This window comes from Centruroides vittatus, unplaced genomic scaffold (assembly GCF_030686945.1).
Source record: "Centruroides vittatus isolate TY-2023 unplaced genomic scaffold, ASM3068694v2 scaffold_324, whole genome shotgun sequence".
NCBI lineage: Eukaryota > Metazoa > Arthropoda > Arachnida > Scorpiones > Buthidae > Centruroides > Centruroides vittatus.
In genome coordinates this window covers 5810061-5827728 of record NW_027122701.1, presented here as the reverse complement: position 1 = coordinate 5827728, position 17668 = coordinate 5810061, and the positions used below count along the sequence as shown (strand labels likewise).

The following is a 17668-nucleotide window of genomic DNA, read 5'->3' as shown; positions in this document are numbered from 1 at the left end:
TGATTCTTCATTATTTAACCTTAAACCATTACTTACATTAAAAATTTAATTAGTAAAATATTCAATCATTTGTTATTTGATGTATTTTTCTTTATTTAATGATTTTTAAATATTAACATTTAATAAATTCAATTAATTAAATAAATTATTGTTATTCCTTTTATAAATGAATATTTTAAACATATTAATTATTTATTATAATTAACTATAATTAATAATAACCTGATCTAGTATCATGGGATCTGCTCCATTGTCCTTCATCAATCTATATAATTCTGTACGATTTTCTTGTGCTGCAAGATGAAGTGGTGTTCTGCCATTCTGAAAAATAATATTAAAGAATCAAATATTATTTTGTATAAATTCAAAGTAAAACCTTTTTGTAATTTTGATTTTTTTTTCCAGCACAATTTTGTTTTTTGGAATTGTACATATTATTATCAGAATTATCTAGTCTTAAAACATAAAGAAAAATACACTATGAAAACTTTTGCTATAAAGTAAAATACACTATAAAAATATTTATAAAACTATAAAAACATATTATGGTTAGAACATTATGTTTATAATTGTTAATATGTTCAAATAAACAATGCAAAAAGACAGCTCAAAAATGTCTATTAGCTTCAATGTGTGATTGATAACATGCAACTGTTATCGATGACATTTAAATCACTGGTTTGATTCATGTTGATCATTTTAATTGTTAATTACTCACAGTATATTAGTTTAAGTAGCTTAAAATTGAAATAAAAAATGCCAGCAATCTGTTTCTTAAAGATATTACTGTAAAAATCAGCAGGCAAATAACACTGGATGAATGACAATTAATTAATTAATAATTAACTTGAACTTGAAATCTTAATTAAAATTATTATTTTTAACTATATTTTAGCATGTATTTTTAATATTGATTTTAATAAAACCAGAATTTTTATTAACTATAGCTTTAGTTGCTTACCCTAATTAACAGTAACTAAATGATAATGTTATCAGTAAGTTTAGAAGTCTATGGTGCCACACTAGTTTTAACGCAGATCTTATTTTTGGGGGAACCATAACCAACCATCAGGAAATTCCTGATCCACTTAAACAGAATTTTTAATTCTCATTTTGTACCCCTTTTCCCCATTTTTACCATTTTCCTCAATTAGCATCATTTTCCACTTCTTTCAAGCTTTTTCACAAAATTGCACAGGAAATTTGTTAAGTTTGATTTCAGTATCAACAGTCAAACAAGTTTTAATAAATTTTCCTGTCTATTTAATGTTGGAAATTGAAATTATGCTTTTGATTGACTCACTAATTTCAGATTTGAATTTGAAAATTACTCCTTCCCAAAATTTTAAATTTCCTGCTGTGATTGGTTAGAAAAAAAAGTCACCTGTGGTTTTAAAAATAGTATAAATAGACAGTTTCCTTTGTTTTCTTTACTTTTTAACTAAGTTCTGTGCCTTTTTATCTTAATGCATGTATGTATATGTATATATATATATATATATATATATGCTAACAACTTTTAAAGTTTTAACAGGTATTTATTTTAGCCAGTAAGTATGTGAACATCTCACTGAAAATGGAATTTACCCTAATGAGCAGAAAGGCAATTGTAAATGCACCAGGGAAACTAAAGATCAACTCTTCATCTACAAAATAGTGCTTAAAAACACAGAAAGAAATCTGTGGCTGACATGGATTGATTACAGGAAGACATTTGATTCACTTCTTCATAACTGGATTAAGAAATGTTTATCTCTATTGAGAATTGTCAAAAACATACAAAACTTTGTTACTGAAAACATGAAACTATGGAAAACAAAACTTATGCTCAAAGATAAAGACTATGGAGAGGTTTACATCAAAACAGGGATATTTCAAGGTGATTCATTATCACCTCTATTGTTTACAACTTCCCTAATACTCCTCACAATGCTGTTAAATAAAACAAAACTTTGATATGAAGACTAAAACATCTTGAAACAACCTATTGTGTATATATATGTATGTATGTAAAGTAATACAGTTAAGGCAGCATTATTTATAACATTTATATATATGTTACAGTCAAAACCCGTTTTTAGTTAGAACGCGTTTTAACTAGTTGAAACTAGTTTATACTGGATGTCTTTGTTAAAGCTAGTTTTAACTCAAATTCATTTTTGACTAGCAGTAAATTCTAGTTTTAACTAGACAAAACAGGTTTTAACAAAGACATCCAGTATAAACTAGTTTCAACTAGTTAAAATGCATCCTAACTGTAAGGAACTGAGTCCGAACGTTATTTTTATTTTATTATTATTTCTGTTTTATTATCTTTTGTTTGGGGTTTATGTTTATTTAGGACGAAGGTTCCCCACCACTCTCTTGTTAGTAATGAAAAATGAAGATAAAACAACTCACGGAGAAATAAGCGCCGTAGGAAAAATCTTGCACACTTGCGCTGCCCGGCGGAAGTAACAGTCTGCAGAAAAAAAAATGGAGGGGGGAGTCCCCACAATCACTAGTAGAGAAATACTTGATAAACCGTCTTAAACATCCCAGAAAATTATGATAAATATTTTGTAAACGGTTTATAAGCTTTGTCGGAAACTTAAAGCTGCCAGAACAAAGTTAATGTTAGCAACTAAGTATGTAAATAAGAGGAGTAACCCAGCTCAAGTGTGACGTCACCTCACAGTATAAAACCCGTACGTTAACCGAAGAAGGAGAAGTGATTTCCAAACCGAGGTGATCTCCAAATCGAGGCGACTGTGAGAGCGAGGTTAATTCGAAAGCGAAGTATTTTCTGATAGAAGTCCAGATTGATAATTGGATGATCCAAGGTGCTAAAGAGGAGTTCGATTGACGATTTGACGATATCGAAAGGATTGAGGAAGTAATAGTTTCTTCGTATAGTGAGGTGACGGATAGACGTTTAATTAGTAAGAGATTTTATTCATAGTTTCTAAGTATTTGATTGTCGAATTTCAAAGGAGAAATTATTATTAAGTTAAGCTAAGTAGCTAAGTTTATTGTCGGGTTGACTTGTTGAATTTCGTTAATAAATTTTGTTTGGATTATTGACATTTGTACGTAGTACATTCTAGTTGCTAATTAAATATATTTGAACTTTTGATCTGACTTGATATTTATCGTTATTATTACTAATTTTTCGGTGCACGCTTAAAAGCCCAGGCCTGGCAAACTAATCTCGAATCCGCGTAAAGTACCCGTTAGGTTAACGGAAGTTTTACCGACCGTAATTATAGTCGGTTTCCTAAGCTACTAAAATTAAGTACTTTACATAACTAAAAACTGGTTTTGACTGAACATATAGAGTGATTCAGGGTAAGATGATAAGTGGGGAAGATGCCTACTTTTTGATATTTTCAAACGGTGACATTAGATATTGTCGTGTGATTGTGTGATGAATCATTGGGCCAATATTGAGTGTGGAAAGCTGTAGTTGGCTACCGTTACCTCATTTTCTACCATCTGAGAAGAATAAAAGCAAGATAAGAACGAAGTTTTTGTTGCGAAATGTTTCTAGAATCATTTGAAAACTAAAAGTTAAAATAGAATTTATTAAAAATTGCGAAAAACAATTAATGTGTGATGCAGTTAAGGTTTTAAAGTTTCCATTGTGAGCTACTGCCGATCCCGATTGGACATGCTGGAGCACGTGACTCCACTAGGCATCTTACACTGTCTAATGAGAAAGATGTCACATTTTTCTTGGGGTAACATGCCTATTTTTTGTTAATTGAATTCCAATATGCCTATTTTTAATAAATTTTTGTTTTCTCGTTTTATTGCAGGATATGCATAGAAATTATATAAGGACTTCTCAAAAAGGTTTTTGCACTGAAAAAAGCTTTCAGCTAGCTATAGAGCACATTAGAACGGGCGAAAACTTAACAATACTTATACTGTGCTGTTATACTTACTATGAAGTACTTTGTACTACATACGCAATAAATTAAATTTGGTTAAGATATTCGAAAATTAATTTCATGCAATTATATAAGGTATCTTACCCTAATGGCATTTGGCATCTCACCCGGATACTTAGGGTGAGATGCCTAAAATGCCAGACAGTGAAAAAGTCGTCATTGCAAACACAATATACTATATTTTTCATATACTTCAAAGTTTTATTTGAAAAACATACTCAAGAATATATTTTTGTTAGAGGCTTCCAAAACCCAAATTATCGCTATAATTTCCTTCATAAGCAAAATGTTAGGCAACTTCCCCCAAATCACTATACATAACTTTATTTATTTCCTCCAAACATATTTATGTAGCTAAAAGTAGTTTTAACTAATGTTAAAAGTTAAAATTAGTTTTATTTAAAATCAAAACATATACGGCAGTAAATTAACTAGACAAAACGAGTTTTGTCTAGTTAAAACTAGAATTTACTGCTAGTCAAAAATGAATTTGAGTTAAAACTAGTTTTAACTAGACAAAACAGGTTTTAACAAAAACATCCAGTATAAACTAGTTTCAACTAGTTAAAACGCATTCTAACTAAAAATTGGTTTTGACTGTAACATATATGTATATATATATTTTGAGAGAGTAGTTACAAATATAATAATTATTTCAGATTATTGCAAAAAGAGAGATAGATTTATTAAATACTAATGCAATATACTTACTGTATCTTTTAAATTTAAAACAATTGGATACTTTGTCGTTAGATAATTGACTATTTCTGGCTTATTATGAATAATAGCCAAGTGTATTGGAGTTAATCCAGATTCATCTTTTGATTTTAATAATTTTCCATCATCCTTTATCCTTTTTTCTATAGTATTGATATCACCTGCTATCACAGCTTCTTGAAGTGATCTAATAGTAGCCTGAAAAAGTTTAAAGTTGATTAATAGTTTTTTCAATCACTATGAATTTAAAATTATCTTTCATCTAAAAAATATTGCAATTTATAAAGAATTTTTTTATTAATATTCATAAGAAAAAATAAATCAAACAATTCTTAAAATTAATAACACCGTTGAACCTGTCTATCTTGAATCTCACAGGAATGAGAAAAAATTTTAGACAGAGGTTTCAAGATATAGAGGTTTTTACACAGTAAACAGTAATAGGTTTGATTGGAGGTATAGTGTTTTATTAATACAATAGCAAGTTGTTAGCCGAGTATATGGAATAACAAGACCCTGAGAGTCGCTCGGCTTTGATAGAATAAAAAAAAGAGGTTTATTAATTTCAGCGAACATAAATAATTTACAAAGAAACGATTACACACACTTACTAATTACTAATACAAATACACATGGGACTGCGCGTAACAATGTCATCAATTAGTCCCCGCGTGCCGACAAGACAAAGAACTTATTCTAACTTATATCTAGCTTAACTAAGTACAGGGCCCTAGAGAAAGATAAGGTGGAAGAGAATTAAACAGAAATGATAAGACTGAAAATTGGTTCGAAGGGGTGACTGGCGGTAATAAATAAGAAAAAAAAAACCTCGGATCCGTTCCTTAATAACTTTCTTTGTTTCTGTTCGTCCCGTTTTTCTCTCTCTCCGAAAAATCTTCCTTCCTCTCGCTCCTGTCCCCTTATCTCCTCTGACGTGACCCCTCGGTGTCACACCCTTTTTGTTTTTATTACCGTCCAGGCCACATGTGTCGACTAACTACCGCGTGGTTAAGTAAACAGAAAACGGAAGTAAAATTGTTACTACAGGAAGATAGTATAAGGAAAGTAAAGAAAAGAAAATAAATAAGGTTTAATAAAGCCACAAAGTACAGTATATACATTAAGTACAAATAAAACATTTTTGACATATCTTAGCAGAAATAGTTTGTCAACAGTTTCTAATGCCTGACTTTCTTAAATCAATAAGATGCAAGCCAAACTCATAGTCTTAACCTACCAGTGAAGTGAAGGAGTGGATGAAACCACTGAACACTGGTAGTTAGTCCTGGGTTGTGCCTTGTCAACAGGCTGGCCATGTGTAGTTTTCCTTGTTTTCTTCATGTTTGTAACACCTAAATAGAGGCCAGTTTCCTATAAAAGACCTCCTGGGAGGCATTCCCCTTTCGGCAGATCACCCGTGTTGTGTTGCCATAAACAAATAAATCAAACCAAACCAAACTTGTAGCCAATCAAAGAAAAACAGCATTAATTGCAACTATGTACTTTATTGCTAAAGATGTTTCTCAGCTACAATATATCAAAATGTAGTTGCTGAACTTTGAAATAGTAATTGACAGTTCAGCTCATAATTTGATATATAGATGTTTTGGGAGAAAATTATTTAAAATAAATATGGAAAATATATTGAATTTAGGTGAAAATGCAGGAGGAAAAAATAAGTTGAGATAAAGAGGTTTGAGATAGACAAGTTCAACTGTAATTATTTTTGCAATTGATTATTTATTAACATTATATAATTTCAGTTTGAGAGTAATTATTTATGGAAATATTTGTATTGAACTTATGTTATTTCTGCGCATATGCAGTTGACTTGCCTTAAAATGAACACCGATGAAGCATATTGTCACATTAAAGCAATTTTGCTGTTTCCTTGGCAAAACATTATTGTTACAAACCCCAATGCTAATTTTCACAGAATAAAGAGAACAAAAATTTTACCAGAATTTGTTAAAACGAACTGTAAATCACTTCAAGAAATAATTCTATTTCCAATAATGATTTTATTATTCATGTCAAAAAGTGTAAAAAGGAAAGTAGTATTGTAATAAATATTCTATTTTGAATAGAATAATTTTTTCTTCTAGTTAGCAAAGACAGGTTTGATGTCTGATTGTAGAACAATTCAAACGTCCAATTTTAGTGAACCATTCTATTAGACTCAGAAAATAGGGGTTAAAGTTTAAGGACACCCACCCCTTTAAATGAATACAGTCCCAGGCAAACACATGATAGTTTGGATATTGGGAGGTGCATAGTGATGCCAGCTTTGGCTACTTTGTGCCAATTTTGGCAAGAGCAAAAAATTGCTCTTTTGACACCAAAAATATTTTGTACTTTTTCAATCAATCTTCAATAGAAAAAAATTACAGATTTCTTTTAGTTTTGTTTTGTTAACCACTCTGATATACTGCTCCACACTTAAATGGCAAATACTGTCTCCTCCTTATTTTGTTTGATTTGAAAATCATCTAGATCAGGGATGGGCAACCCGTGGCCTGCATTAATATTTTTTGCAGCCCATGCCGCATAAAATATGAATAAATATATCAGTTTCCCAGCTTAAGGAAGTATGCAGCAAAAATTCAAATGTTGTTTTCTACAATTTATGTATGTGAATACTTTTTCCACAATGAATTTAATAAAAATTAAAACAAGAAACTGGCTAACAGACTCAAATCGAAACTAATTTAAAACTAGCAGTGACTAATATTTAATTAAATATTTTTGATATATTATGTTTACAGCAGTTCCAGAAGCTAAATTAAGTATACTTCTGCTAATTTATAATTATATATGAATAAATAATAGTGATTTACTGACATTTTTTTTCTTTTTTCTTGTATGCAGCCTGCTTCAGTTCAAAAGTTTTGAAATGCGGCCCTTACATAGAAAAAGGTTGCCCATCCCTGATTTAGATCATTAATTTATTTTTGTAAATAATTTTAATTCAATTTAACTCTATTTAATAAATTAATTCAAAATATTATAATTCAGAGATTTCAATTGCCTATTAACTTTGTAAATTATACAACCCTGACCCTGAAAATCATTAATATGAATTTTTGATAAAGCAAACTAACCATTGTTCCTCTAGCAATTCATATTAATGCAAGTTGACTGTAAAAGCATGTTCACATATACAGTATTGCTCTTGTAGCTGGGGCTAAATGACACTATATTCTGCAAAGTACTTAAAAACTTTTTTTATAGTTTTGGAAGTATTATTTTATTTTTAATAATGGTTAACCACAGAGATGTCACTGAATAGTTATGTTACTGTATCGGTACATTTACATTTAACTGACATTACAAAAACTGAATTCTTTTCAGTTTTTGTAGTAAAGAAATCAATATTTTTTTATTAATTCATAAATATTATATATTAGTTTATTAATAAAGAAATAAATATTCATTTTTATATGAAAACAATCAAAAATAGCTAAGAACTTACTAAATACTGTGGTAATGTCTTCAAATATTGTCTGACATCTTCATTCCATGAAGTTCTCCCTAAAAGATGTTTGCCATATCCTTCCAAGACAATTTCTTTCAACATGTCTATATCTCCTTTTTGTAATGTAGATGTAATTTTCTCCATAACTATATATATAAATAATGTATCAAATATTACCTTAAATGACTTTTAAAATAAAATTATAATAAGATGTAATAAATATATTAAGAAAATACAGCATGACTAGGTTTATGAGTTTATCTCATTTCCAAAAGTCTCTCATAAATCAAACTTTTGTAAACAGAAATGAACTTTTTCAGTATTTTTCAGTATTTATTATGATTGTATCTCATTCTGAAATAACTAAAATTTCTTTACTTATATCTCTAAGTAGCATTAAAGTGCTATAAAACGTACTGTAAAGTGTACAGTCAATCAACAATTATAAATGAAATAAAAGTGTTGATTAGGTTATTTACGAATATAAGAAGGAACTAATTATCATAGATATCTGTAGTCTTTGATGGAGGCAAGTGATGGTACTAGTTGTTCTATGAACAATAATACAATGCAATGAACCTGTATGCAACAACTCAACAATGACAAAAATTATTTTGAATATAATATACAGAATAATCTGACACTATCAGGAGCAGAGATATTCTGGATTATGGAATTTTTCAGACTTAGTTATTCAGACATTATTAGCTTTATTGATAATTTCAATCATGTTTATAAATGAATTTTATTAATTTATCAAATTAATTTGTCTGAGTATAATACTAACTACAGTACTGTATTAAAACTTTATGAACCAATGATTATATAAAATATATAATCATTGCAAATTCTGCACTCATTATGGATTGGATATAATGTGGGAAAAGTAACAAACATCCACATTTTCAGATGCTGGTATGAATTCACCACCTGAATTAAACATAATAAATATTTACTTTGGAATGTTTAAAAATAATTATGTACAGATTTTTAGATTTCTCAAAATTATAAGTTTTGTAAATATATTCAAATGAAAAAAAAGTATAATTAACTAGCAAGATTTCTTCCAATTAAATTTCAGATATTAAAAATATAAAAGTACAAAATTAAAATTTGCAAAGACTACAAATTTTTAAATTTTAAAAAATTAAGAAATATGTAAAAATAAAAAATAAAGGATTTAATTATAATTTTTTGTCATTAAGTTGACTGTCTGAATGAAATAAAGAAACTGGAGACTTAAACTTATAAGCTAAATAATCATTGCATGCAGGACTTTCAATCTTCTTCCATTCATGATTAGACTATTTTGTTGTTGTAAATTTTGTAAGAACTTGTATCAAATATCAAATATTTTTCCTTGTAAATGAGGAAGAGATATAAAACAAAAAGCTCATAAAATCAAATTATCATATATCAAATACTTGTAATTGGCTTCACATTATAATAAAAAAAAAATTTGAAAAATAAACTTTACTTGAATACTTCATTCATAAATTCATGATAGGAATTTAAAAGTATTAGTCCTTTTTTAAGGATTAGAATTATTGGTTATTAATTAATGTTGTATATTTGAAGTAATTTCATAAATTTCTTTTTTTCTGTTTATAAATGAAATTCATATTTAAGAAGTAACATGTTCACAATCTTGTGTACCTCATATAGTGTATTTGTATTTTTCATCATAGTGCAGTGCTCCACTTGTGACTCACTACCATGGTAATGTGCACATTCATATTAGGAGTTCATCCTTGGTAAACAAGGCACCTCTACCATTTTGTACCATATTTGGAACAAGAGCACTTCTTTAGATGATATATATTATATATGTAGTGAAGTGTACCGAATGCATTTATATTGACAAAAAAAGAGAACAAAATTTATTATTATTTTGTAGTATAAATGATGATAACAATACATAAATGATTATGTAACTAACAACCAAGCTTAATTTTTCCACCAAAAATTTAATAAAATTAGCCAATTAGACTAATTTTATACATTATTAGCCTAAATATAACCCAAAAATCTAGCATAGAAAACCTATTCTTTTTAATTTTTATTATAAATAATGTAAATAACTGTTTATAGTGTGAGCCACAAGTGGTACATAACAGACAAAATTTGAAGAGTACAATAATAAGCCAACATGTATCATTCATGGACCAAAAAAAGTACCTATCAAAATCAAACTCATCATAAATTTAAATCATCTTTAACTCTAAAACTAATTATAAATGCACAGCATCTGACAAATAGCATATATATTTCAGAGAAAAGGCTAATAAATAAAAAATCATTTTGATCCAAGCATTCTAATTTTGGAATTTGATTGTACTCTAACCTGATGCAGACCTTGAGTAAGGTCGAAAGCATTTGTTGGACGATTTATTGAACATTTTTTGTTATTGGACATAAAGGTTCTTCAAGAGTTGTTTATGTAGCAAACATGTTAAATATTTAAATACAATACTAATAATCATTTTATTGATTGCAAATTTTAATGGAACAGTTTGATATCATGTAATAAAACCTATTCATTTTTATGAATAACAAAACAGATTTTTGTGATGAACAAATAAATGCCATAGCAAATATAATTGTTATTGGACTGCAAACAGTTATCATTATAAATGGAGGAAAAAAATTCTTATAAATGTGAGTTAAACATGCAAGTTTTATTTGAACCTATCATTTACAAAAGTTTGTTCAAAAATGTGCAAAAATTCAACTTTGGTATATAACATTAATGCATGTTATAATATTGAATTTATTCTGGTAATTTTATATTATTGTCGGAGCAGCCTTAAATGGGCATGTGCTACACATGGGTGTCATCATCAAGATACACCAAAAGACATTCTTAACTAATTGCCAGATTTAAGGTATGAAATGACAAAAAGTGGAACAAAATATTATGTTGAAAAAATAAAATTGTGAGTTCCAATGGTCCAAGTATTAATGCCAGCATTATACAGATATATTTATATAGATTTCTAGTATTGCACAATCAAACATGTGCAAAGGCTACAAGTTTCTCATTCAGTGATGAATAAATATTATACAGGCAAGTATATAACAAAATTGTCAGATATTTGTACCATCCAAACTGAATTCAAAGAAGTTTTGATGATGATCAAAAACAGGAATTCATGATATATTTGCACCAATTCAGTTAATTGCAAAAATAGGACCTGCATGTAGATGCAAGATACCCTAGTGGCAGCATTAGTTATTGTATATTTAAAAAAATGTATGAATTAGAAGATCTTAAACATTCTGAAATATTTTAATATTTGCATATAATATAGTTTATGGTACATGACTCAAAATTATAAATAAAATTTCTCATCAAATTATTTAAAAACAGATTTAATGTTTCCTTTTAGGTAAATTGTATGATCTTAATTACTGATTTGAATTGCTCAATATTTCTGTATCCAAGTTAAATATCAGGAATGGAAAAAATAATCTTGAAATTATCTTGATTACTTAATCTAATCATTATAAATAAGTTGCAACTAAAATATTTATTTAAAAAAAATCAGTGATAACATAATTGCCCATTTTTTAACAGCATAAAGTATCTTTGATGACAATTAAATCATTGCATTAACAGATCAAGAATAATAAAAACTTGGAATTAATTTTTATGTGCAATACATTCAAATAAAAATAAGTCTCGGAAACTCAATAATTTTTTAAATCTATTTTTATATTTACCTCCTTGCTTTGTAGGCCTCGTGGGATATTCTGATTGGTTTTGTATTAAATTAGGTGATGTCTTTGGTTTTAATGGTGATTTCAATGTAGTAGGCATTCTGTGTGTTCGATAATAATCTGCCGTCCTTCCTTGCTAATTGAAATTCAATAAAATTGTAAAATGTGAATTAAAAAAATTTTCCACTTTGTTAGTAGTTATAGTGAGTTATATCTAAAAAAATTTATTCATAAATATCATATTTAGATACAGTAAGATTTCATTATTTTAAAAATTTTATAATTTCAAATTTTTAGAAATAGATTTTCATCAGAAACTAATGTATTTTTAATTAAAAAAATGATGTAAATCAAAATTATTGTAATTTTATTGATATCAATAGATAATAGTAAACTTTCATTATAACATCTATGAAATCATAATGTTATGCTGGAAAATTTATCGGTCTATTTTAAGAGTAATGGTTCTCAACCAGTATTCCACAGTGCCAAATGTTTGTATGAAAAAGTTTTTAAAGATTTTATTGAAAATTTATTCTAATTTACAACAACATACTATTTTATTCATAGACAATTCCACATTTATGTTTTATTCAATACAATAAAACTTATTAGTTCATTGTTTTATTGTTTTGTGAGAACAGGAAACATAGAATTGCTTATTGATTTTTGAATATATTTATGCTAATGGTCTGCATAATAAAAATGTATGTGAATGATGATCTGTGGCCTCAGAAAGGTCAAGAACCACAGTTTTAGAGTATGATATTGATTAAAATTAAACTAAGTAATTACTGCATTTATTGTAATAAACGGCCCTCTGACTAATGTTTTTTATCTTGCAGCTGTGCTGTTTATTAGTGTGTACTTACTTTTAAAGGGTGAATGTAATTTCTGTTTTTGATAATTGGGTGTGGCTATTGTTCAGGACAACTGTTAATGAAATAAACTGGGTAATTTTTTAAATATTACTTTATTATTATTATTATTATGTTGGTTTAAGTGAGATATACTCGGTTAACACCGGTGGCTGTGTACGATGCCAAAGTCAAGGCATAGTAACCAAAACAGAAATTAAAGAAGTGTATCAGTGTGTGTGTCTGTATTCAGAAATTTTCTCACAATATGACATGTATTCAATATAGTGGCCTTCTGTAGTGTGATGTATGTATTTCTATTCAATTGTAATGTGCCCAGGCTTTTGTGTAGTGTGTGTGGTATGATACCTGTAGAGGAGAGAACAACAGGTATAATAAGCACCCTATCCATCCTCCACAGATGCCTTATTTCCTGGGCAAGTTGTGTGCACTTGCTAATTTTTTCAGTGCATGTGTTTTGTATATTGTGAGTGTTTGGAATGGATATGTCTATAATGTATGTGATTTTATTGTGTTTGTCGATTAGTGTGATGTCTGGTCTGTTGTGATAAATTGTTTTATCTGTGATTATGGCTCTGTCGTAGTACATTTTGTGCGTGTTGTTTTCCAATACTGTCTGTGGAATGTATTTGTAGTATGGTTTGTGGATGTCTACTAATTTGTGTTTCTTTGCAAGCTCTTGATGTATTATATTTGCTACTCGATTATGTCTGTGTAAATAATCTGTCTGTGCCAAGAGCTTGCAACCAGAGGTGATGTGTTGTATAGTTTCTGGCATGATGTGACATTTTCTGCATGTGTCATTTGTGAGTGTTGCATCTTTGAGTATGTGTTTTCTGTAGTTTTTAGTATTTATGACCTGATCCTGTATGTCAATCATAAATCCTTCCGTTTCCCCAAAAAGGCATCCCCAAGCTAACCAGCTGTTTGATGCAGTTTTGTCAACAAAATCCTGGGCCAGATCATAAGGATGCCTGCCATGGAGTGCCTTTTGAGCCCACGCTTGCTTAATGGTATCTATGCTTTTTATATGTTGTGTTGTGTCCATATGATGTTAGTGTAAGTTTAATGGTGTGTTATTTGAGTCTGCTAGAGTTACTGCTTTAGGTAATTGTGATGTTTCTTGTTTTTTTTTTTTTTGTAGAAAAACTCTCGCAGTGACTGTATTTGTTTGTAGTGAAGGTTAACTATGTCAATCAGGCCACGTCCACCATCTTTACGTGGAAGGGTTAATCTTTCTGTGGCAGATTTAGGATGATGTTGTTTATGCTTAGTAAGTGTTGTTCTTGTTTTCCTTTGGAGTTGCTCAAGATCAAATTGAGTCCAATGTATAACTCCAAAAGAATATGTGAGTACTGGGATGACATATGTGTTTATGCTAATGGTCTGCATAATAAAAATGTGTTCTGAGAATAGAATTTAACCTTCTTTGGTATTCTTTAATTAATCTTTGCTTTATTTGTGTATGTTCTGTTAGTTTGGCCTGTTGGAATCCTAAATACTTGTAGAACTCACCCTCTTCCATGGATTCAATAACATCTCCATTTCCAAGTGCAAAATCTTCTTTCTTTGGGATTCCTTTTTCTATGTGAAGTGTTTTGCATTTATCTAGGCCAAATTCCATTTGTATGTCTTTTGTGTATGAATGTGTGATTTGTAGGAGTTGATGAAGTTGTTTTTGTGTGGATGCATAAAGTTTTATGTCATCCATGTACATGAGATGTGACAGTGTAAACTGTGTTGTTTTTTTGTGTCTGATATTGTAACCATATTGCGTGTTGTTTAACATGTTGGATAATGGGTTCAGGGCTAAGCAGAACCAGAGAGGACTCAAGGAATCTCCTTGAAAAATTCCTCGCCTAATAAAAATTTGGTTTGTTTGTATGGAAGTGTTACTAACCCTGAGATGTAGTGTTGTTCTCCAGTGCTGCATAGTGTTTTGAAAGAATGCAATGAGTGATGGATGTATTTTGTACATGTGTAGGATATGTAGCAGTTAACTGTGTGGAACACTGTAGTAGTAGTGGTTTGAGTAGCACTGATCACAAAATTAATTTCATGAGACATACTGATCACAAATTTAAATTAATTATTAAATGTTTTTATAAATTTGAATTAAATTAATTTTATTTTAACAATATTTGATCACAAAATTAATTTTCTAATTACAAATTTGAATTAAATTCATTTTATTTTGACAATAAGGTAAAGTTTCTGTATTAATTATTAAATGAATAAAAATTTATTGAGTAAGTTAAAATGATTCAATTTTTGCAGGCTGGTAACTAAATTTCTTTTTAAAATATATCAACTAGATATATACTTACAATTCATCGTGTTGAAACTTCTAATGAAAAATTACTTTTTATTTTTACTTAAATTTAAAAATATCGCGGTTGAGAATATTTGCTATACTAATATTTCAGTAAATTTAAAACATGACAATTTGAAATAATATTTTATTATTAGAAAATAAGTTGCACTGGTAATTTTTAAAATAAAAATTTGTCGAGTAAATTAAAACACAACAATTTGAAATAATGTTATAACAAAAAGACAAAGTTTAATATATTCTTTCTAATTATTAATTTGCAATAATAAATTTTACAATTTGTTCTAATATAAAAAGTAAATTAAAACAGGACAACTTGAAATAATAATATAACAGTAAGGCAAAGTTTAATATATTCTTTCTAATTATTAAATTAATTTGCATTAATAATTTTTACAATTTGTTCTAATATGGAAATAGTTCAATATAATAATTATTTAAATTATATTTCTTACTTATTTATTAAATACCTATACAATGTATTCATTTTGAAAATAGCTATTTTTTGTTTAAGAATTGTTCGTAAGATAGAATATTGCAAAAAGAACATTTCTTTTTAAAATATTTGTGGTAATAACAATTTTTTAAAATATTATCCAATCTTAGACATCCAAAGAAGTTCGATGTCTAAATAATTGTAGTTGCATTAAGAGAATAAAAATTTCTATCTGCCCATTTTTTGCCAATATTTGAGGATTTAGGTACTCTCAACTTTTCAATATCAAATGATGGAACTTTTTATGTTATATATTGTTTCGGTTAAGTTTAAAAAATTAAATTTGCCCTCTCTTGTATTATATCGTACTTTTTATATAAATTAAATAAAATTTCATATGACATTCCCAACTTCCAAAATTATGTTTTTTATGTGATAAATGCAGTTCGTGTAAAAAATTTTCCAAATTTAACAGATTTTTTTTATCTCGTGGTGATAAATTATCAAAAGTGATGAATTGATTAGCAGTAGGAAAATTCCCTGTTCCTGAGGGGAAGTACATTTTTACATTAGTAGAATACAATTTATTAATAAATTTAACAGAACAATGGTTGTAATGGTTGTTTTATAATCAATTACATTTTAGTTTTACTTTGTTGTATTTAACAATAAGTTAAATTACAATTTACTTTTTATATTAAAATAATAGTAATACAACGGGAATAAGCATTATTTTTCCCAATTTAATTTGATAAAGAAATGTAATGAATTTATTATAAAAATCTATCTACCCAAAATTGTTTGTATGTCTTGCTACAAACCCAATTTGTCTACATAAGGTGGTGAATGGAAGATTTTCGTCTCGAATCGTGAAAGCTTCGAAATCAAGGATAACTCGTATATCACTGTTTAATGTTTTTATGGCCAACAGTCAATAAGTTGAAATGCTTCAAAATCTATCGGCATGTCATTCTGTAATTTTATATAAATAAAAATTAGGATTAATATTATTTTATATTTAATAAGAAAATAACGAAAAGATTTCATTACCGACCATATAGAATGTTCATTAATGTATCAAATGTTGTCTCGTCTTCCTATTTTTGATATTATATCACGATTATATTCAATTATTTCATCCATTTTATCAAATTGTTAATGTGAAATCTATAAAAATATAATTTTTAAAATTTATATTGTAATTGAATTGAAATGAAACTTGTTTTTAAAATTTACAAAATTTAGTTACTATAATGAAATGAAAGTAAAAGATATATTACAAGAATTTTACTCAAATTGTACAGTAGCAATAATGATAATAATAATATTACAAAATGGTCTTTCTTCAAATCAAATTTATACTGTGTGATCCAACTTATTAAACTTTGAATTACTATACGGTTTATACTAAACCATAATTTCTTTGAAATAATATTTATTTAACTGATAAACTCTAATTAAAGATATTAAATTTATAAAATGAAACTGTGATTATATACATTTTTTTTTATTATTATAAACTCATTTCACCTCAATGAAAATTATTATATATCAACGAACTTTAAGAATAAATTTTACAACAATAAGGTGGTTTATTTTAAAAACAACTTATTTAATTAAGCTAACTAAAAACATAATAAAATTGTAACACTATCTGTATTAGTTATATATCATAATATAGTACGTACAATTAGATTAGTTTTAAATTATTTTTGGAAATTATTATTATTGGAAATTAACTGTTTTCGATCATCTTTATATTTCCTGTTTTTCAAGGTATGGTCTTAAAATATTAATATATATATGTATATACCTTGTTTTTCAAAGTTGCTAATTTTGAAATATCCTTTTTCCTCTGTTTTTAAATTAATATTAGAAATTAACTGTTTTCGATTCATTTTAAAATATATTGTTTTTCAAAGTTGCTAATTTTGATATATCCTTTTTCCGCTGTTTTTGCATTAAGAGATGGTATAAATACTGGTTATAAGAGACTGGTTCAATACCTCGCCGAGAACTTCTTTTGCAAGAACCTCTTATACAAGATCATCCTCTTCAGAAAGTATTTTTATTTAAAAGTTTGCCTTTGACTTAGACCTAACTCTAGATAAAAGTAAATCTTTCGAAAATTCACAAGTTTAACATTAATTTATGAAGGTGGTAGAATTTTAAACTATA

The 17668-nt window shown here is 27.8% G+C and overlaps 2 protein-coding genes across 2 annotated transcripts in view; one reads left to right on the top strand and one right to left on the bottom strand.

Moving 5' to 3' along the window:
• LOC136988229 (uncharacterized) overlaps positions 1–17668 on the bottom strand; it is a 90406-nt gene that overhangs the window by 10066 nt on the left and 62672 nt on the right. Inside the window, 4 exon segments of the mRNA XM_067286083.1 lie at positions 223–321; positions 4644–4847; positions 8122–8270; positions 11848–11980. Coding sequence (XP_067142184.1) covers positions 223–321; positions 4644–4847; positions 8122–8270; positions 11848–11980 — 585 coding nt within the window.
• The window catches only part of LOC136988255 (coiled-coil domain-containing protein 34-like), a 104989-nt gene that overhangs the window by 30350 nt on the left and 56971 nt on the right, over positions 1–17668 (top strand). The window lies entirely within an intron of this gene.